Source organism: Armigeres subalbatus, chromosome 2, assembly GCF_024139115.2.
Source record: "Armigeres subalbatus isolate Guangzhou_Male chromosome 2, GZ_Asu_2, whole genome shotgun sequence".
NCBI lineage: Eukaryota > Metazoa > Arthropoda > Insecta > Diptera > Culicidae > Armigeres > Armigeres subalbatus.
The window spans coordinates 349,553,449-349,575,904 of record NC_085140.1 but is presented as its reverse complement, the minus strand read 5'-3'; the positions used below and the strand labels follow the sequence as shown (position 1 = coordinate 349,575,904).

Sequence of the window (22,456 nt, the reverse complement as noted above, 5' to 3'; positions counted from 1 at the left end):
TTAAAATAAAGCTTAAATAATAAGCTTTGACTTTGCTGAAGACACTTTGATCCTAAAATATTATCATTATGGTGAAAATATTTTTTCCTCCTAATTTTACGACGTGGCCCAATGTGCAATGTTAACGTAACCTCCTTCAATACCATTTCTCAAAAATGTATTGTACAGAAAAACTGCCTGATTAAAACTGGTATTGAATTTTAACAGAAGACTGGGATAAAAATAACAAGTTTACAGATAAAATTTTTAATACTACGAAAGACAGTAAACATTCAACTGAGATGGTGGAATTAAAGTAACGAATACCTTCATCAATATCCAATTCCGTAAAACTTATGAGGGTGTCACTGAGTCGCAGTTAAGTACTATATTACGACTTCCTAATTCTCTCTAGCTACGATAAAATGGGCATGGCCAGGAAAAATAATCCTCATGCTTTCGTCAGTTTTGTCACCTTGATTTGGAATAGCAATCTCGATAGGGGCTGTACACATATTACGTAAGCACTTATGGGGGGAAGGGGGGTCGATCAATATCTTACGCTCCATATAAATAAAAATTCATTTCGGGATTTTCTTGGCATGCAGTCTTAATTCCAGAGTCAAAACAGGGTTTTACTACTGTCCGACGTTTCGGCAATTGTATTTTTCCTGGACAGTAGTAAAACCCTCGATCTATCATCATATAAAAATTCATTTGTATGTAAAAAATCTTACATGGGGGGAGGGGGGGTCGAAAAACCCAGAAAAATTGCTTACGTAATAAGTGTACAACATCATAGATATTTCAAAAGAATCTCCAATCTACTAAGTATACCTTTACAATACTTTTTAATATTCAATAATATTACAACTTGAATACACTTATGATTTAATAGTTTGGCTCAAAAAACTTAATGAGTATGAGCATGACCATTTTACTAAATGATTGACTTCAACTCGTGGTCTTCTAGGTCTTCTCGCATCTTTTGAGTGCCTGTAACCTGTGATGAATTATCAGCATTTTTCAAATTATTTTCAATATATTTCCCCTTAAATACAGCATTCTTCATTAAACTCGCTATAATCTAAGATATGCCAGCAGGGGATTGAGGGACACCTAGACATCAGTCAGCGGCAGTAAATCTTAAGGGAATGATTTTCTTTTTCTTTTCCCTAGCCGTGCAAGTTAACTATATTTAGCGACAACAACGTAACAAGAAAACACACGTCGCCCATCGCCCAATGAGCATGATGGAGATCGTTGCACTCCATCGTGATGGAATCCTAGTTTAATGCCATCTGTCATTCCTTCCAACCAATAACGCAGCACCGCTAAATGTGTGCAAGTGAATCCAATTTTCCTGTGCAAACACCCTTTGAATGCGATATGCTCGCTCATTTGGCATTGATGATTGAAGCATTGATCTACATTTCCGATAGGTTGAGCAGCAAGGCAAGATCAGACGCCCGTCGTCTATATACTCAGTCGATGAGTAAACATTTGATGTGGGAGGAAGAACTTCTCGGTGGGCCTACACGGCGACTACACTGATCTGACACAATTTGATTTCGGAAAGCGTCAATCTTCGTCTTGCGTGTCACTCTGCGGGGAATAGATCGGATATGCTTCACTAGGTTTGATTAGTAGCGGAAGTGATTCTATTTTTCCAAATCGCTCAAACGAGACCAAGTGTAGCACTTGAATAAAGTTTTAGGTCACTTGTTTCGTTTGAACTAGAAGTACATATTTCTTCCATTGAAATCATTATGATAGTAGATTATTTTCACTAGTAGTATGTTCAACGGTCAATTTAGAATCTTTGTTCGAAAAATGCTAGAACTTTAAGGTCAACAAATATAATCAAGAGAATTAATACAAGAAGATGTCATCCATTCATGAGTGGCTTACAGTAAGCTGCAGCATACTACGAAAACCTAAGAACATCTATACATAAGTGTTGTGAACGGAATGAGAAAATGTGACCGCGGTTTCATCGAAAGCATAGTGCATCACGCACTGACAAATGTTGTGGATTTACGTCAGTTTATTATCGTTTCATGTGATTCGTAGTGCCACCACTTTGTTTCATGCCGTGCTGAAAGAGCAGAAGAATGACGAAATTGAAAAAATGCAAGCGAAATGAACAAAATAAGCGTTAGTGGAAATACGACGGAAATAAGTAACAGCGCAGTGAAATAGTTAATGATTGAAACAACGGGAAACATTGTAGAAGACAACGCCCTTCCAAAGATCGACACCAAAAATGGATAAAATCAATCGACGCCGAATGGAGCAAATAATCGTTATATTCTGGATCATTCTCACTGTTATCGATGCTGTTAAGGGTGAGTATTATTGATTTTTAAATCATTGGGCATAGTAGGTTTGTACTGAGTTAGCGAAAGCTAAGCGCAAAATCAAATCGTTGCGGTATTCGTGACTTAAATGAAAATTATAGCTAAAGATGCCTGAGTTAATTGTGCTTGATGACGAGGATTATGATCGTAAAATTCGTAGTATTTGCTCCGCGATTAAATCTTACTTGGAACACTGTACAGAGTACACCCGATTCTGTTTTAACACGGATGTTTTTTACACGGCCGTGTAAAACAAATCCCATACAAATTTTTTGCAAAGTTGCTCCACTTTGCATGATTTGTCGAGAAATCATAAAACTTTTTTACACAGATTTTCAAATTTTGAACTGAAAACTTTTTTACGCGGAACGCATCCCCCGTGTAAAAGAATAATCGGGTGTATTGTGAATAATTCTAGATGTAGACGTTTCGGAAGCTCATGCATTTTAGTCAAAAGTGACACCGATTTCGTCTTTATGTTTATATAAGAAGAAAAGGATATTTGAGCGATTTTCGTTAATACTAGCAACCGACCGCATCCTGCTATAGTGGATTGGCAAATTACCCAAGCAACGATTAATTGCACAATAACTTAGAACAATTGGTGGTTTCGCCTTGAAGCACTGTGATTTTTTTATAATAATCAATCATTCTTTTGAGCGATTCCAAGCAACAGCATCAAAATTTAAGAAAATTTTTAATTCATGATTTTCTATTGAGTTGAAACTTTGCACAGTTTTTCAATTTCATCTAAATCGTCATTTTTCGATATCAAATCTTCATATTGAGTCACGACTAACTTTTCAAAAGGGTGTATGTGAAAATGGTTCAAAATATTTAAAAGCTGCACAGCAAAAACGGAATGTTCGATTGTTATGATTTTTTCAGCAAAGTTAGACAACTAAATGGTGATTTTTAAGAAAATGTGCACAGTAAAAAAAATTTTTTTTGCCTTTAAAATATCATTTTGTCACAAAACTCAAATATCTCAAAACCCTATCTTTTTCGAACGTAATTTCACATATAGTAAACAAAAAAATTTCCGTGTATTTTTTTCAAGAATCGCAGTTTGATGCTGATTTTATTGTTAAGGGCCTTGCGTGAGTTAAACAAGTTGTTTGTATGATATTCCATATTTATGTATTCATCGATATTATGTATATTATATGTATAAATATTATATGTATAAATAAATAAAAATGAATTAATATTATCCTAAGTATTAAATTAAATGTGGCAGTTACACAATGTTGTTATAGAAACTCTAAGAGTTTTGGGTTTGAATTTTGGTATGGGTTATGATATCATGAAAACAGTTTATTAATACTTATTTTTTATTTTTTTTTATTCAAATTTTTTAAAATATCGAACACTTTTGAATTATTATCAGCACAGTTTGAGTATAGTTTTGCTTTAATTTTATTTTCCGACAATGGAATGAAACAGTGAAATTTTTGGGTTCCTTGGATCGTTTTCGCGTTATTAAATTGCTCGCTGAGCTCTGAAGCCTTTATTTCGTACTCTTCAGTAGTAGTAAAACAAAATGATAATTTGGTTAAATCTTTTCTTTTCTACGATTTGCCCAATCAAAAAGTTCTTTCGCAGTTTTAATTGGATGCTCACGTTCTTTGGCTAAACTTGCTCTTGTGGCCATGCGCTTTATCGTTCCTCCAATAGCATCACAAGGACCTTTGCCATGTGATGTAGCAAAAAAATGCCATTCTGCATCAATTCCGTACATTGATTTAAATTGACATAGGCTCGAAAAATTCGGATACTGAATCGTGTCTTAAATCTTCGGAAATTATAATAAAACTTAAGTGTTCAATTTGCGTACTTCCATTAAAATAAATAACGAATGGATGAATTGTAGCTTGTTGTACGTTCCAGTGATGGGACTGCACTTCATCTTGCAATACAAAGCTGTAATTTTCAGAAAAATCACAAATGACTAAAAATTCACCATTTTGTAATGTATTTTTCGTATTTTTAAAAAAGCTGGATTGTTCTGTTTTAATGAAATCGTGAGGGATTAAACTTTCTAATTTCAAGCAAAAATATGACACAAACTCATCTACAGGTTTTACAATAGTTTCTATGTCACACCTATCCGTGGTCACCCATTGCTCAAATGATAACTGATCAATATATTTTTCTTCAAACTCAGCGAATAAAGTATTTTCCAATGATGAAGAATCTGGACAATCCGAACAAGATCGTAGATAGCAATTTGATGTTGTATTTTCACACAAAAGACTACCAGTTAACATTTTAATATCCTTTGTTAAATTGATTCTTTTCAAACTATGTAAAATAAGATTAATATTCTCATGGGTTGTGCACACACACATTATGTGTTCCTGAATTGGAAAGAAGCTTACATTGCCTTGGCCGAAGGCTTGCAAATGAGGAAAAACCTATTTTAATATTATCGTGAATTTCCTTGAAGCGTGTACGCTTCTTTCAAAGTCGTCATCATTAATCGTTTTTGGATTGTTTGACGCTTTCCATCTTTTTACTGATACATAATCTTTTTGACCAGGCATAGCTCGACTTACTTCATCATCTTCAAAATATTGAACTACTATTTCTTTTGTCTCATCTGTTAATGCAGTACTAGACCTAGTATTTTTGGTTGAAAGACAGTTATTCTTCAATTGTTTTGCCTCTTTTACTGTATTTCTATTGGTTTTGAACTCATCAATGGCATTCTGAATAGACCACGAACTTGGCAGCATCGACAAAATCAATAATTTTTCTTTCCTTGTCGTGGCTGCATTCGAGAACCTTTCCTTCATATTTATAATTACCTCATCGTAGTCTGTATTTTCCACATCATCAGGTCCTAATTTGAAGAGGTTTCTTCGTACAGCTTCGTTTATTTCACGGTATTTTTTCTCCGGGTAATAAACGTAGTCCATCTTACTCCATTTAATCGGAGTCACTTTTATCCCAGCTATGCCCTCGTTAAAGCGTTCGATTGATTTGTTGAAACAGATTTCGCTGATGGTACGGTGGCAAGGCTCTCAGCACTTAATACTTCTGGTAATTCCTCAGTTGTTGTCGATACATCTGGCAATTCCTCAGTTGCTGTCGTTTTCGAACTTCCTGCGCTCTGCTCAAGCGATGATATACAGATTGCTCTTTTGTCAACGTTTAGACGGCAGGACGTGCAAATGCGTAAATTTGTATTCAATGTGGACATTGGAGCATAACCAGTCGCTTTCAGTTTATCTATGGTGCTTTCGGTGAGATTTCGTAACTCTTTTGAACACTTTTTCCATCAAACGGCCTACAACAGTTGAGAAAGCGGCTACTCATGTTGTTCGTAATATTTCAATAAACAAAAATCACTTTTAAGTTTTTACTGACTAGTTTGGTGTCATTTGCTTGACTGAAGAAAAAATTACTATAAGATCTTTTAACAACCTTAGTAGTAGTAATTTTTTGCTTTTTCGTGAGCATTGTCATGGTATGTACCTATCATGCATTTATTTGTTGCTGTTGAAGATACCCGTTTCCTCCCGATCATAAAGTCTATTCTCTAAGAGGTATATTTTTTGCAGGTAAACTATAGACGTACACGTGTATATAAATCTTTGATTTTGCAGCTTTTGTCTTAAAAATAACATTTCTGATATGTTTCTATCAACGTTATTATCAACAGGTTTCAACACTATTAAAAGAATTTTTGGCCAGTCACGTGCAATGAAAATTATGACACTATCAATACTTTTGATCACATCACTGGATCGTGTCTAAGTTTCTTATAGATGCTATGAATAATTAAATCAACTCAATCCAGTTGAAACCCGAAATGGGGGGCTAGCGAAGTTGGATTTTTCTCACAATCTGTACATTAATCCTAACTTCGGAAGTGGTGCGCTGAATAGCGCTTCGCGATATGAAAACAGCGCACCACTTCCGAAGTTAGGTTTAACATTCGGATTGTGAGATAAATCCAACTTCGCTATCACCCAATTCCGGTTTTCAACTGGATTGAGAATATCATGAAAACAACTTGTTTAAATCACGTCCCTTAACAATAAAATCTGCATCAAACTGCAATTCTCGAAATAACTTACACAGAAAAAAATTTTTTACTAAATGTGAAAATTGTGAAATGTTTGAAATGTCATAACTTTTTGTTTATTAGTTTACCATCACCAAATTTTATGGTAGATAGCTAATATAATGGACCGTTTTCCCTAAAAAATTACGTTCGAAAAAAGATAGGGTTTTGAGATATTTGAGTTTTTGTGACAAAATGATATTTTAAAGGCAAAAAAATTTTTTTTTACTGTGCACATTTTCTTAAGAATCACCATTTAGTTGTCTAACTTTGCTGAAAAATCATAACAATCGAACATTCTGTTTTGCTGTGCAGCTTTTTAAATATTTTTGAACCATTTTCACATACACCCTTTTGAAAAGTTAGTCGTGACTCAATATGAAGATTTGATATCGAAAATGACGATTTAGATGAAATTGAAAAACTGTGCAGAGTTTCAAATATTTTCGAAATGGTCGCTCAGGATCGACTGACATGCCCCGTGGAATGCCTCTTTACTTCGGTGATCAGCTTTTTTCTGGCTAAAGTTGCTGCTTAGAATTCCTATAATATTCCATTTGCTTGATTAGTTTCCTTCCTGCCATGACCATTCGAAGGTGTGCCCTTTCCTCTACGGGCACTCCCCTTCTTGGCAAATGGCGCTTTCGCCTCCTCTACCGCTTTTCATTCTTAATTCTTCACCTTTTTTGATTCACAACTTCCCTCCAGGGCAGGCCTTTCTCCCGGCGAACTTCGGTAGTCCTCGTAGAAGGAGGAACTGGTTTCCGTCGTTCCTTAGGATCGGCAACCTTCTCCCGAAGGATCTTAGTAGCCTTCTTCTCGTACGATACCAGCTTGGCGCTAGCTCCCTTCAGGTCGATTATCATACTAACCTTACTTAACATTGGAGTTGCTCCAGTGACAGCCATGCGTCTGCGGAGTTCTTTAGTCTGGCTTTCTGCCAGCTGCTTTTCTTCAGTAAGGACTCGAATCTTCGAATCGGCTTCCTTCCTGGCCTCCAGCGCTTGGCTCACTTTCAACTCTTTCTCCTCGGTTAGTTGGCGGATCTTTCGTTCCGCCTCCTTACTTGCCTGCAGCAAAGACTTCCACTCCTGCTTTGCCTCTACAACTATGTTGCAGAAGGTCAGCACGGACTTCTTAAGGTCCTTGCTGTACTTTCCCCCGTTGTCCAGAAAGGACATGGTTACATCCGTCACGTCTGTAATCACTTCCATTTTCTGGCCTCCGATCTCCTTGTGATCAGTCATCACTTCCGCGATGACCCTGGTCAGGGTAGCTTCGTCCATCTTGATCTCGATGGGCGGCTCCTCCGATCTGCCACGCTCTTCTGTATCACCTGCCCCTGGCGATCAGTGGGGAGACCTGTTGAGGCCACTTCGTCTGGCGAAGAGATCCACCCTTTCGTCAGAAGCTTCTCCCTCTCCACTCTAATTTTGTTTTTTTTGGTTTGGTACACATTTTGATCCCACGAGTCACGTGAGAAAAATAGTTCCGCCACGCCCCAGAGCTCCGCAATAACGTGGTAAGGGAACGTTATACTTTGGGGGATGCCCAGGTACCCCAAAGGCTTCGTTAGCGGCCTGCTATTTATTTCACCCCTCAGACCATGTATTCCCTTGGCATGGGTTGCTTGATACCGTAGGATTAGGATGTTTGGGGACGTCATATTATTAGCTGCACTGAAGTGCTCCCTTTGAATTATTGAATTTTGTCCGAAACATACTACATTTTCCCCATTATTGTGCACTGCTATAATTATCAATTTCCTATTTATCTTTAAAAATTATTTATGACTTATTTGATAAAAAAAGTCATACGCACCATGTATAACCTAAAACTGCTGCTGCTTTATCATTATTATTATTATTATTGTCTTTATTAAAGAGGCTTTCAGCCCTTGGCTGGTTCACCTCTGGACTGCTGCTACTTCTAAATGTTATTTGTGTATTTAACGTATTGTTATAATCCTGAAAATTTATTGAAAATCCTGGAAAAATCAGGGAGTTTTTATTTTGAAGATGAGTCGCCACCCTGCTTACGGTTGCTGTTACTCGTGTAACATGTATGTACGCAACATGATGGTAGAGTATCTGATCGATGGACTTTTAGGAGCGTATTTTAGCTGTAACGTCTTTTTGTCTGTTGCTTGTTCCAATATAGGTATAAAAAGCATAACAATGAACTATACGCTCATAGTGAAGTGAGATCTATGAGTAAATAAGCAAAACATAAAAAATAAACAAGCGATCAACAGCTGGGTTCGACGAGCTGAAGACGCGCGTCCAAGAACATTGGATGATTAAGAATGCGCGGGGCGAGTGTGAAAATGAAAAATATGAAAACCGATCCTCGCGTAATGCTCTCTATGTTATGCTAGAGCAGTTTTCCGCGTATTTATGCTCCACTGCCGCCATGAATGATGCTGCTGATGCCACTACAAATCGATAGCCCAGCAGCAGCGCTTGTTGATTTTTTATGGACTACCATATGTTGTTTCTACACTTATACATAGTGCGGGTCGAGCTTTGGGTACATGTTCACCAGTTGTAAACGCTAATAACTCTGGTGAAGGCGGTGAGGGAGCCTGGATTGGATGCATGCCGTTGGGAAGAGGGATTGATTGTTATGGTTTTTTTTTTAAAGGCTTACACATTTCGGTAATGGGTTCAGTCCCGCAAGTAATTCCAACCATCCGATGAATCATGTCGTCGTCGTTGGTTTATCCATCGGATTAGATTTTCGTGTTGGGATGGAAATCGGAGATCTTTCGCTTTTTCAAAGCATCACGTAATGGGTGGAATCCAATGTTTTGATTTTAGAAACAGTGTCGTTTTTTTATCTTGCAGTGACACCGCGTGACATATCTGCCCGGTTTACTCGTGAATGCTAGAATTTAGCTAATCCAGACGTATAGCAACGGTTATTCCAATGATGTCAATACAAAGCATATATGTGTAAGTAATACAAACTTAATTCTAATGAAAAGGAAATAAAACAATAGTCTCACTATGACTCAAATGCCATGTCCCACCGATTTTTGGAATAATCTTGTTTTCGATAAATCTGTGATAAATGCGTGATATCAAATTTCATAGTATTGATTTTACAAGAACTTTTATAACATAAGAGATCTGTTCTAACAAGAGCATAACAATGGGCAGCAATACACTAGATTCCTTTAGAAAAAAAAATCATTTATCGTTACCGCTCCCGCCTCATATGCAGGTCGTGGGTTCAATCTCCTCAGGCCCGTTCCATTCCTCCTACTTTGTATCTTTCATATATTTCTCATGTTCTAGCAATCGTTAGAACAGGAAATGTGCTTTCATACCGTTTCCATCTTCTATCCCTATATCTACAACTTGATTAGTTCTAGCAGGTTACTGTTAGAATTCGAAATGAGCGAAAAAGTTCGTTTCGGCATCCAATTACAATACTACACCACCCTTTCATATACACGGACAGATAAATCAACCCAAACTTTGAGTTCAATATACGCACTATTGAGAATATCGCAGAAATTTGGGTAGTTTTCCCTTTCTTTCCCATGATTGCTATCAAAACTAGAGCAAGATGCAAACACCTCACCGAGGTTGCTCAGCCCAATAACCCAAATTTGAGTAAATTCAATATTCTCTATTTTGGGTTGATTAAGGTCCGCTTTGGATAAATTAAACTCAGCTTTGGGTAAATTGTTTACATGGGAGTAAAGGCAAACTACCTAGTGCCAGAAAAGTCATTTTACTCAAATTTGGGTTATTGGCAACGGTTTTGAGTGCAAACAACCCACTTTTGGGTAGTTTTGGTTTTCAGTGTAACTATCACATTGGCGACTTGTTAACCAAGACGAACCTCTGCCATAAAACCTTAACCACAAGATTCCAATAAAATTCCACAGGAACTCGTGGCGAGGGCAGAGGTATTCTCGGCTTCCAATGGGCGAGTGACTGTATCATCAATTCCTTCCCATCCCTGATGACCGTGACGTGAGGACCGTGAGGACGAGAGACCGTGAGGACGACCATCCAAAATACTAGAGCTCTCGGACTGTGCACATTGAGGTTGGAGAGCAAATCCCATGCTTCCATCCATTGGTTCCCTGTGCAATTGCGATTGTTCTGGTCGATCACGGAGTAGCAACTACGAAATGTACGGTCATCATGCTCATGCTCATGCTCATCAAATCGAAACAAATATTTTCAAAACATGTACTGTTATACGTTGCAAAAATCAACAAATTTAGTTTTCTGAAATGCGTTCGCATTTATTAAAATAAATTAGATTATCACACATTTTTTGAGTAATCTGGTTTGGGGTGAAGTTGATCAAGACAGCTCTACTAAAATCATTATGCCGTCAAAATACACTAGGTTATTTGTATGAATGTTGAATTTACTACGTAAAGAAGTCTACGAAGTCAATATTTGAAACGAAAATAGTGTCATTTATGACTATTTCTCTCTTTCTCTTTCTGCGAAATACATTTTCATGATTATAATCGACAAACTCGGATTTTTTACCTAGCGGTAACATTACTTGAACGGATAATATTGTTGAAAACCGTTTCATAAAAAAATAGGCGCTTTTGACTGACACATCAAATGATCATCTTCGCATCAATGATTATCTTCCCCCCATATGACGGTACTGAAGAATTGAATAGTTTTTGAAGAAATCTCCGAATGAGTGCTTGAGGGAGTTTTCGAAGAAATTCCTGAAGAAATATAGGAAAGGACTCATGAAGGCATTTCCAACCAAATGTTTGAAAGATCTTTCGATGGAATTTAAAATGGAATAGTCAAAGATTACTTGAAGGTATTTCTGAATAAATAAAAAAAGGAATTTTCAAAAAATCCATCGAAGGATTTTTTAAAGGAACCTCTAAAGGAATGCTCGAAGGTATTTTTAAATGAATTTCCAAATTAGTTCCCAGGGGAATTCATAAAAAAATCGAAAGAATTCTTAAAGGAATTACCGAAGGGTTTTCCGAAAAAAAACAGCCAGAGGAATCTCCTAGGATTTTTTTAAAAGAAATTCTGAACTTCCATAGGAATTTTCTATAAAAATTGTGAAAACAAAATCCGTAAGAATTCCTGAAGGAATTTCTCGATGAATTCTAGACCAACATTTAAAGAGGGCGTAACATCCAAAATTTCTTCCTTCCGATTCTTCGTGTACATATATAGCTATATATGTAGACGAATAATCAGAAGGAATAAATTTTGGCTGTCACTTCATTTTTCAAATGTTGGTCTAGAATTATCAAAGAAATTTCTGGAAAAGTTGCTAAAAAAAATATCCTAAGTAATTCCTTAATGGGTTTTCTGAAGGAAGATTTGCTGGAAAATCTAAAGCAGTTTTAGAGGATTTTTTTTCAGAAATTCCCGGAATAATTTCTTAGGCTTAGGGAGTTCCCGTAGGAATTTCCTGTGGAGTTTCGTAAGAAACTCCTAAATGAATTCCTAAAAAAAACCTTTAGAAATTCCTAAACCAATTTCTGAAGAAGTTCCTACGCGAATTTTCCAAACCTAAAGCAATTTCCGAACGAATTTTTGATGGAATTTCCGAAGGAATTCTCAAAATGTTTTTAGTAGGTATTTCTTAAGGAATTGCGGAAGGTGCTTATGAAAAAGTTTCTAAAGGAATTCGTAAATGGGTTTTTTAAATGAATGATTTATAGAGCTTCCGAAGGAATTCCAAGAGGAAGTTCTAAATTCAAAAGGAATTCCTGAGGTAAATTCTGAAGTAATTCTTAAAATTTGTTCTTTCAATTTCCGGAAAGGACATCCGAAGGGGTTTAAAAATTAATTTTTATATTAATTTACCTTCTGGAATTGTTCCTGGAATTCCGTCTTTAACTTTGCCAGTAATTCATTCTAAAACTCCTTCAAAAATTCCCCAGAAGAACAATCTTGAAGATTGTTCTGGAAATTCCTGGAGGAATTCCTTCAAAACATCTTCATGAAACGAATCCAGTAATTCCTTTGGAAACCTTTCCAGACACTTTCCGGAAGCCTCCCCAGAAATCAGCCCAAAGCTTTCTCAATGATTTCCTTAGGAAGACAGGAAAATCCTCCTTAGGACCGCCGGAAAAACTGTCAAAGGAACTACCGAAAATTGCCGACATTCTTAGATTACTCCAAGAATTCTTTTGGACATTTCTTCAAGACTTCCTTCAAAAACTCTTTCATGAACTCTCTCAAAAATCCTTTGGAAATTTATTCAGGAATTGATTCGTTAATTCCTCCTAAATTTCATTTAGAGATTCCTGCAGGAGTTCGTCCCCAAAATCCTCAGTAAAATCTTTCGGAAACTCCTGCAGATGTTTCCTCTGGGATTAATTAAAAAATGCACAAGCTTGGCACGGCAAATGCTGGGTAAAGCGTACCATTGGTACTTCGCGTACCTGAAGGAATAAAATAGACCCCATCTCGTGGTCCTTAGCCTCTTACCCAGCAACTCCTATCCCTACCTCTCCGTGGTGCTGGCCGGGATACGAGCAACTTTAAGAAAGATCGGGTAACCAACCTGGTGGGAACTATGGTCGTATGCTGACAGGGGAGGAGGGGGTGGGGGGGTTGGGTTTGCTCCTCTCCGGAGGTGCAAATCTTATTGAGCGTCTGTTCTCCATGTCAGGATCGGCTCACAACAGCGTCTATTCACCATGTTAGGGGCGGCTGATCATCGTCCGAGTGCCAGCGAGGGACTCTAAATGTAACTGTGCACCATGGTCCACCGGAAATAAGGAGGGATGGTCCTCCGGAAATTCAGGGCGTTTGGTGTCAGGCCCTGCAAGCCAGCCTCAAAAAAAAACTCCCGCAACGAACAATCAACAAGAGAGTACGTTCCGGAACCATCGGCGAAGACCACTGCGACGAAAAGGACTAGCGATTGGAAACTCGGTTCGTGGAACTGCAAATCTCTCAACTTCATCGGGAGCACACGCATACTTGCCGATGTGCTCAAGGACCGTGGATTCGGCATCGTAGCGCTGCAGGAGGTTTGTTGGAAGGGATCAATGGTGCGAACGTTTAGAGGTAATCATACTATCTACCAGAGCTGCGGCCACACACGCGCTGGGAACAGCTTTCATAGTGATGGGCGATATGCGAAGGCGCGTGATCGGGTGGTGGCCGATCAATGAAAGAATGTGCAGGTTGAGGGTCAAAGGCCGGTTCTTCAACTTCAGCATAATCAACGTCCATAGCCCACACTCCGGAAGCACTGATGATGATAAGGACGCATTCTACGCGCAGCTGGAACGTGAGTAAGACAGCTGCCCAAGCCACGACGTCAAAATCATCATAGGAGATTTGAACGCTCAGGTTGGCCAAGAGGAGGAGTTTAGACCGACTATTGGGAAGTTCAGCGCTCATCGACTGGCGAACGAAAACGGCCTACGACTTATTGATTTCGCCGCCTCCAAAATATGGCCATTCGCAGCACATACTTCCAACACAGCCTTCCGTATCGGTACACCTGGAGATCACCACTGCAGACAGGATCACAAATCGACGATGTTCTGATTCATGGACGGCACTTCTCCGAAATTTTCGACGTCAGGACATATCGTGGCGCTAACATCGACTCTGACCACTATCTGGTGATGGTTAAACTGCGCCCAAAACTATCCGTCATCAACAATGTTCGGTACCGACGATCGCCGTGGTACGACCTAGAGCGACTGAAGCAACCTGATGTCGTCACTGCATACGCGCAGCATCTCGAGGCAGCGTTGCCGGAAGAGGGTGAGCTCGATGGGGCCTCTCTTGAGGACTGCTGGAATACAGTCAAAGCAGCCATTAACGATGCAACGGAGAACAACGTCGAGTATGTGGGACGAAGTCGGTGGAACGATTGGTTCGACAAAGAGTGCAGACAGATTCTGAAGGAGAAGGAGGCAGTTCGAACGGTCGCGCTACAGCAAGGGACCCGGCAGAACACGGAACGCTATAGACGGAAGCGGAGACAGCAGACCCGCCTTTTCAGGAGAAGAAACGCCGCCTGGAAGAAGCGGAGTGCAAGGAGATGGAACAGCTGTGCCGTTCTCAAGATACAGGCAAGTTCTATCAGAAGCTCTACGCATCCCGCAAAGGCTTCGTGCCGCGAGCCGAAATGTGCCGGGATAAGGATGGGAGCATCTTGACGGACGAACGTGTGGTGATCGAAAGGTGGAAGCAGCACTACGAGGAACATCTGAATGGCGCTGAGAGTACAGGCAGTGAAAGTCAAGGCAGCGGGGGAGATGACTACGTCAGTTCAGCGGACGATGGAAGCCAACCAGCCCCCACCTTGAGGGAAGTTAAGGATGCCATTCAACAGCTAAAGACCAATAAAGCAGCTGGTAAGGATGGTATCGGAGCTGAGCTCATCAAGATGGCCCCGGAAAAGCTGGCCACTTGCCTGCACAAACTGATAGTCAGAATCTGGGAAACCAAACAGCTACCGGAGGAGTGGAAGGAAGGGGTTATATGCCCCATCTACAAGAAAGTCGACAAACTGGAGTGTGAGAACTTTCGAGCGATCACCATCATAATGCCGCCTACAAAGTGATATCCCAGATCATCTTCCGTCGTAGTCGTGGTCGTAAAATACAAAGGGGCATCATCTGTGGAAGTCGGGCCTACTACGGGCTTCCGAAGAAAATGCGGTCAAAAACGATTCGCCACCGCACCAAATGTGTCATGTGCAAGACACTAATAAGACCGGTTGTCCTCTACGGACATGAAACATGGACAATGCTCGAGGGGGATTTGCAAGCACTCGGAGTATTCGAGAGACGGGTGCTTAGGATCATCTTTGGCGGTGTGCAAGAAGACGGTGTGTGGCGGCGATGAATAAACCATGAGCTCGCCCAACTCTACGACAGAACCCAGTATCCAGAAGGTAGCTAAAGCCGGAAGGGTACGATGGGCAGGACATGTTGCAAGAATGCCGGACAGCAAGCCTGCAAAGATGGTGTTCGCTTCCGATCCGGCAGGTACGAGACGGCGTGTTGCGCAGCGAGCGAGATGGGCAGACCAGGTGCAAAACGACTTGGCGAGCGTGGGGTGTATCCGAGGATGGAGAGATGCGGCCTCGAACCGTGTATTGTAGCGTCAAATGGTTGATTCAGTGTTATCTGTTTAGATGTGAACTAAATAAATGAAATGAACAAGCTTGGATCTACAATACCAATACCTTTTTCAACATTGACTGAACATGACACAGAACATGCATTAACTGTCAGACACAGAACATGCATTAACTCAATATTTTCCAATTTCTCGTGAGAATTCTGACGATTGTGTGACTTGAAGAGAAGAGTAACAATAATTTCTCTAGGTGACAATAAAAATTATTTTCCACAGTGTACGTAAAATCGGGGAAAAATGAACGCTGTATCGAGTGACGTTATATCGAGTGTTCGTTGTATCGGGGGTACGTTATAATGAAGACTACCTGTACTAGATTCTGTAAGTAGACGTCGTTGTGATGTAGAACGTGGTTGACCTGGTAACCAACCCCAGTAACATTTCGGTTTTATGCTGGTTTTATCGAAGTCATGTAGAGCAAATAATGGTTTTCATGAGCGTTATAAAACTAAAAATGTTACTTGGGAATTGATCTGAACTCCGCCACAGTTTGGAGAATTTAGAACAACTGGTTTAGGCATGATTGAATTGCCAGTTATACCCATAGGCTCTATGGAAATATGTGGGCTTGATGGGTTGACGTCGTTGTGGTACAGAGTGTAGTTGACCTGATAGACAGAGATGCATTCTGAACACGAAACGCGTGTTCGCGTTCAAAACATGCTGAACACAACACACTGTTCAAAAGTATTGACCTAGCATAGCAACTTGTATCCTAGGAAAACAAATTCAAGCGACGGCATGCTACACATTTTTCGTCTAGTCTCGTCTAGTAATAAAACACGTGAGCATCTAATGAACAGAAATCAAGCAAGCTCGTATGTTTTTGCATAGTTCCAAATCTAGAACACCTTCGTTATCATTATCGTTTTTGCTTGCGTATTAACCCAGTGCACACTGAACTAAGAACACATGACACGCTGTTGGCTTATGTTCTGTTCCGAATACAGCTCTGCTGATAGACCAATTGATCTGAGCTCCGGAACAGTTTGGAGGACTTAGAAGAACCGGTTTAAGCATGATTGAATTGCAAGTAACCCCCAGCAAGTTACAGAACATAGTTGACCTGGTAGAACAATTGATGGCAGGCTGAAAGTCTCCTTAATAAAGACACACAAAAAAATTGATGGCAACTTCAAACGATTTGGAGAACCTGGAATTTCTGTTGGTATATTGTTTGTGTTACGTTATCTAGCTCCTCAGGTGTAGTTTTTATGAAAAAAGCCGGTTCAAGATCGTTTGAGAAATAGCTGAAATATAGTCATTTTGAACGCTGTTTTGTTTTGTTTTCCAACATAGTAGAGCCTTCCAAAGGCATCTAGGGATGTTCAAAAAAATGTATGTGGCATTTTCTTATGGAATGGTAGTAAACTATGCTAAATTATATTGAGTAAACCGAATTTTACAATTTTTCGCTTGGCAGCGTCCTGACTCACGGCATTTTAGGGGGAAACTGAGCATCCCTAGGGACACAAAACATCAGTATTATGAAACTACATGAGAAGGGTAAAAGATTAATAAAAGAATTTTGAAAATCGATCAACGCTGCTGAGATATAGCGATTTGAATTTTAAGTTTCTATCAATTATGATCTCGGCATTCTTTAGCGTCACATGCGGCATCATGAACGGATGTTTTTTCACTGAGACATTTCGTGCTGGTCATCGATGTTTCAAAGTGCAACAATAAAGGCATTGATACTCGTCACTCGTGTGGTGTTTAAAGGTTCCAAACACATGCGACGCGACAGTCGCGACGCGATTCTATCGCTTGGCGACAGCGATTCTGTCGCCGGTGGTATGGAAGCGTTAATAGAACATTGCCTGTAGCGATCCAACGATAGAATCGCGGCGACTAGTTGTCGCCGTCGCGGCGATGAAACTGCTTAGGTCTGGGGGAGGTTTTATGCTGTGACGATCGCTTTTTTTAGCACTATCCGTGATTTCCTTTTAGCATGGGGCGATTCAATGAATTTATTTTCCTCAGATATACAGAGACTAATTTGTCTTTATTGTTGTTTTTTCTGCCATTCTTCCACAGTATCATTTTACGGCGCTAGCCATATAGCTATGCCTCTGCAAGAAGCCAAAATATCTACAAACATTCGGTTACGATTTCGATCGCGGCAAGAGAATGCCCTGATTTTACTGACGGCTGGACGAACAGATTACTCACTGCTGAGCATCGACGGAGGACGAATACGATTCAGCTTTAAGATTGATGATTACCACACAGATGTAGGCATTTTATCCAATAGTTTGTAATATATTGATGTAACGGAATTTTGAATCGAATTACAGCTGTGGTCACCGGTTGCGCTAAAGTTCAACGATCTGCAGTGGCACGACATTTCGATATCAAGATATGCAGCGAACTTGACCATGCAGATAGATGAATACTTCACTACGAAAACCCTGCCGGATAATGTGACAGAGCTGAACGTGCACTTTGGTGTATTCATCGGGGGCGTTGGAGAATATTCTGCTGCATATTTGGGTACTTCGGAAAACTTCAGAGGATGTATAGCTGATGTGAGTATGCATAGCTGGTGATCAATGAAAAAATGCTTCAATATTTCCATATTTCCAATAGATCTTCTACAACAACATCAACATCTTTAAGCGAGCCAGGGAGCGCACCGGTCACGTGACAAACGAGCGGGTCTCGTGGATATGTGCACCGGAGTTCGACGCAGATGTTGCCACTCCGATTAGCTTCCTGGACGACGAAAGTTACGTGATACTGCAGAAGTCGACATCGCGATCCGGTGATCGCTGGAGTATGGAATTTCGAACGAACGAACCATACGGAATGCTGCTGAGCAACATTCCTACGAGTGCAAGGTACGATTTTATGGCACTGGAGATCGTGGAGAGCCAGGTACGGTTGCTGGTCGGAAAAGGATCAAACGCGGTGGAACTGATTCCCGATCGTAATGTATCGGATGGCAAGTGGCATAATATTTCTGTGACGTACAGTCCGATGCTTGTGGATGTGAGTAATTTATGGGGTTAATCGTATGAGATATTTATTAGAACTTTTTTTTAAACAGATAACTGTAGATGAAGTGACAAATAGCGCAACATTTGCCAACGGGAGCAGCCAAATAATCGAACTAGAAGAGGAGTTCTACATCGGGGGCTATGATCATCGTAAAAAGCGTAAGGCTTTCATGAAAGGAGCACGCGCGACAGAATCCAGCTTGAAAGGATGCATTCGGGACATAGTGCTGGATGATAACACCGTTGGGTTTCCAAATTTCAAGGTTACGCATGGTGTGACTGTGGACTGTGTTTGGAGATATCCTTGCATCGAAAAACAACCGTGCATTTCTTCCGGACAATGCCATCACCAGGGCATAAATGATTTCATTTGCTATTGTGATCAAGCTTTCTGTATCAAAGCGGACTACTCAGATAGCTATAAGATATTTTCCCGATCGGATCTAGTGATCGAAAAGGAACTGATGTTGATAAGTCCGTTAGAAGTTTTGGAAGGTGGGATCACATTTCTTTCTCCAAAGCATATTGAAGTCCTATTTGATTATACGAAATTAGGTGTTCAGGAAGCTGGCGTCATATTTCACGTGATACAGCCTCCGAAGCATGGCAAAATTACTATTCACTCGTACGGAGCGGAGGGTAACTCAACAGCCACACAGATGAAATATTTCTCGCATATTGATCTTACCACAGATAAGGTCAAGTATACTCACAACGGAGCGGAGAACTCCAATGATCATATGACTATTGACATGCACCTTGTGCCATCCACGCGTCATATTCTTCCAAGCTACCTCGAAGGGAAACATCGCTTCGTATTGCACGTTAATGTTACTCCAGTCAATGATCCACCTGTTCTAAAGCTTCCTCAGAGTAAACTTCTTCGCGTGACCCAAGGCATCCCTAAAGTAATCGGTCCAGATTTCCTGCAAGCAGAAGATTTCGATAGCCCCCCAGACTCACTGATTTACACTGTTCTGATGAATCCCACCTCGGAGGACCAACAGGGTCGAATAGAGTTGGGAGGAAGAGCTGTGGCCACCTTCTCCCAATCGGATGTTAATGCTGGATTGGTCACCTACCTGATTAATGGCAAAGGTTCGGATGACTACTTGGAGTTAAACGTTCAAGTTTCCGATGGTATGGAAACAAGTCCAGCCAGTTCTGTTCGGGTTTCGGTGCTACCACTGCAGCTGAGGATGATGAACAATACCGGTTTGGTGCTGATCCACAAGTCGTCAGCATTGATCACGCCGTTCAATTTATCATTCGTTCCAAACTCGGATGATGAGAACGTTGATATGAGGTGAACAAATTTTTATCGGGTTGTCGGAAAAATACTAATTCACACATTTACAGGTATGATGTTATCCAAGCTCCTGCTTATGGTAGTCTTCAAAAACTGCGATCAGTGGATTCGTCATGGATATCAATTGACTCGTTCAATAGTAATCAGCTACTACTCGGACAAATACGATATTTGCATTCTTCAGACCTACCACTGCATGATGAGTTCAAGGTAAGCGTCCATACTTGTGTATCCAATGGAATCTAATGTCATCTTGTTACAGTTCACGGTAACACTTGGGCCGATAACGACTCCCACGTACGACTTCCGGATCTCCTTTACTAAACTTCGGATCGGAACCATCCGTCAGAACAATATGTACATCAACACCAAAGATAACGTCATCCGTGTGGACTACCTTTTCCATCAAACGACTCCGATTTTAACATTTGCTCGAAACATCATTTATACCGTTGTGAAACCCCCAAAGTTTGGCATAATCTACGTAGATGGACATCCAGAGTACGCCAAGCCAGGTGATTCCTTCACGCAGCAGGAAGTCGAGAAGAACCTCATCAAATACCGAACGTACCGGTCGTCGTACGGAAACTTTATCGACACATTCGAATTCATCGTTTCCGTGCCAGAATGTGACGACGTCCAGGGCAAGATTGACTTCATCTACAGTCCACCCGACTATCTGGCAAAGCAGATCATCTACCAAAAGCGGGAGAAAGTTTACGTACACGAAGGAAACAAGACCGCTCTATCGCGGACTAATTTCGAAGTGCTGTTTAACAAGTTCAACTCTTTAACTTTCAATTTGACGCACTATCCAAAGCACGGTTCACTCTGTAAGGTCAACCCTAGAACGTTCGAATCCAAAGAAATTTCGTCGTTTACTCTGCAATACTTGTATTTGGGAGACATCCACTACTGCCATGATGATTCGGAGTCCACCGAGGATAGCTTTCGATTATTGATTCTGTCCGATAATGAGACGGATTTTCAGTTTGTTTGCGAGATTCAGGTGGAGATCACGTTGCTGAACGATAACGGGCCATACCGTGTGTTCGATAAGGTGTTCCACATTGTGAGAGACGAGACGAAACTGTTGACGTCTGGTGATTTGAAGTACGCTGATCCGGATATTGCGACAAGAAACCTGGATTTGGAGTATCGGTCGGTGACTTGTAACAACGGAGATGTGTTGAGGAATGGAAAGTATGTAGACTTCTTTACTCAGGAAGATCTAGACAGTCGTCGATTGTTGTTTCAGCATAACGGAACCGATCAAGGACGATTGTCTTTTATAGTGACGGATGGGTTATATGAAGTTCCAGGATCCTTGGAGATCGAAGCTTCTGACCCATTCCTGAAGATACGAGAGAGTAATGCTTCCATCGTCCAGGAAGGACGAGCTGTGTTGTTAACGTTGAGTGACTTGAGTGTAGATACGAATTTGAACGCTAAGTCAGAAGAGATCGAGTACAGAGTGTTGAACGAACCAAGTAATGGGTTGCTGAAGCTGTTCAGTAGCAAGTTTAATGCGACACAGTTACACAAGTTAAGTAACGCAACAACAACGATGAACTTCACACAAGCGGACCTAATTGGGGAACGGTTAGTCTATTGGAACAGAGATGTGGCTTCCATGGATAAGGTCAAATATCGTGTGACGACTAAGGGAGTATGGGCAGAGGGTGAGATCATGGTTCGAATCTATCCTCCTGCCTACTGGGAACCGCTGAGAATTCGACGGAATCAATCTTTGTTTGTCGAGGAGTCAACTAGCGTTATTATTTCCAGAGATATCTTGGAGGTACCAGAGGTTAAATTGTGTTGAGAATATATTTTTATGCATGCTCGTCGTTTCAGATCGTACATCCTAACATCTCGCCCGGGGACATCACATACCTGGTAACAACACAACCTCAGCATGGTTATTTAGAGATACAATCGATTACTTCGGATGACGAATACAACTCCAAAGTGTTTGACCAATCTACGATCAACTCGGAAAAGATGTTTTACATCCAGGCCGGCGTAAATCAGTCTTCAGATTACTTCACCTTTGATGTGACGAATGGAATCACTTGGCTTCGAGACTTGATCATGCGGATCGTCATTATCCCGGAACATTTGTACATGCGGACAAATGTCATTGTTGTGGAAGAAGGTTCTGTCCTGCAACTCAAAATATTCTCAATCCCAATTCTAAATATGTATTCTATTTTAGGTAAAAACGTTAAAATACATCCCACAGACATGGTTCCATACTCCGAATATTACAATGGAAAAATATTGGAATATAAGATTCTGGAACATCCTTTACATGGAAGCATTAAATCGGGGAAGTCATCAAAGGTCAACAGATTCACACAAAAACAGTTGGAGGCAGAAGTGATAACTTACGTACATAATGGAAGCGAGAATTCGACGGACACAATCCGGTTGGTGGCCTTGGGCAGGAATAAAGAAAGCGTTCCATTCAATCTTCAAATTCAAATTCTGCCGATCAACGACGAAGTTCCACAGGTGGTAACGAATACTGGGATGCACATGTGGATCGGTGGAAAGAGCATGATTCAGAGTACGGATTTACGTGAGTATAATATTCG

At 40.5% G+C, this 22,456-nt stretch overlaps 1 protein-coding gene across 8 annotated transcripts in view; it reads left to right on the top strand.

Moving 5' to 3' along the window:
- The window catches only part of LOC134212916 (chondroitin sulfate proteoglycan 4), a 212,408-nt gene that overhangs the window by 186,910 nt on the left and 3,042 nt on the right, over window positions 1-22,456 (top strand). For all 8 annotated transcript variants that reach the window (XM_062691248.1, XM_062691249.1, XM_062691251.1 and 5 more), the window contains exons 2-10: window positions 2,053-2,327; window positions 17,586-17,782; window positions 17,846-18,076; window positions 18,138-18,539; window positions 18,598-19,853; window positions 19,907-20,066; window positions 20,119-21,657; window positions 21,714-22,014; window positions 22,075-22,440. In XM_062691248.1, coding sequence (XP_062547232.1) covers window positions 2,246-2,327; window positions 17,586-17,782; window positions 17,846-18,076; window positions 18,138-18,539; window positions 18,598-19,853; window positions 19,907-20,066; window positions 20,119-21,657; window positions 21,714-22,014; window positions 22,075-22,440 — 4,534 coding nt within the window. In that variant the 5' untranslated portion in view covers window positions 2,053-2,245. The remainder of the gene's footprint in view (window positions 1-2,052; window positions 2,328-17,585; window positions 17,783-17,845; window positions 18,077-18,137; window positions 18,540-18,597; window positions 19,854-19,906; window positions 20,067-20,118; window positions 21,658-21,713; window positions 22,015-22,074; window positions 22,441-22,456) is intronic.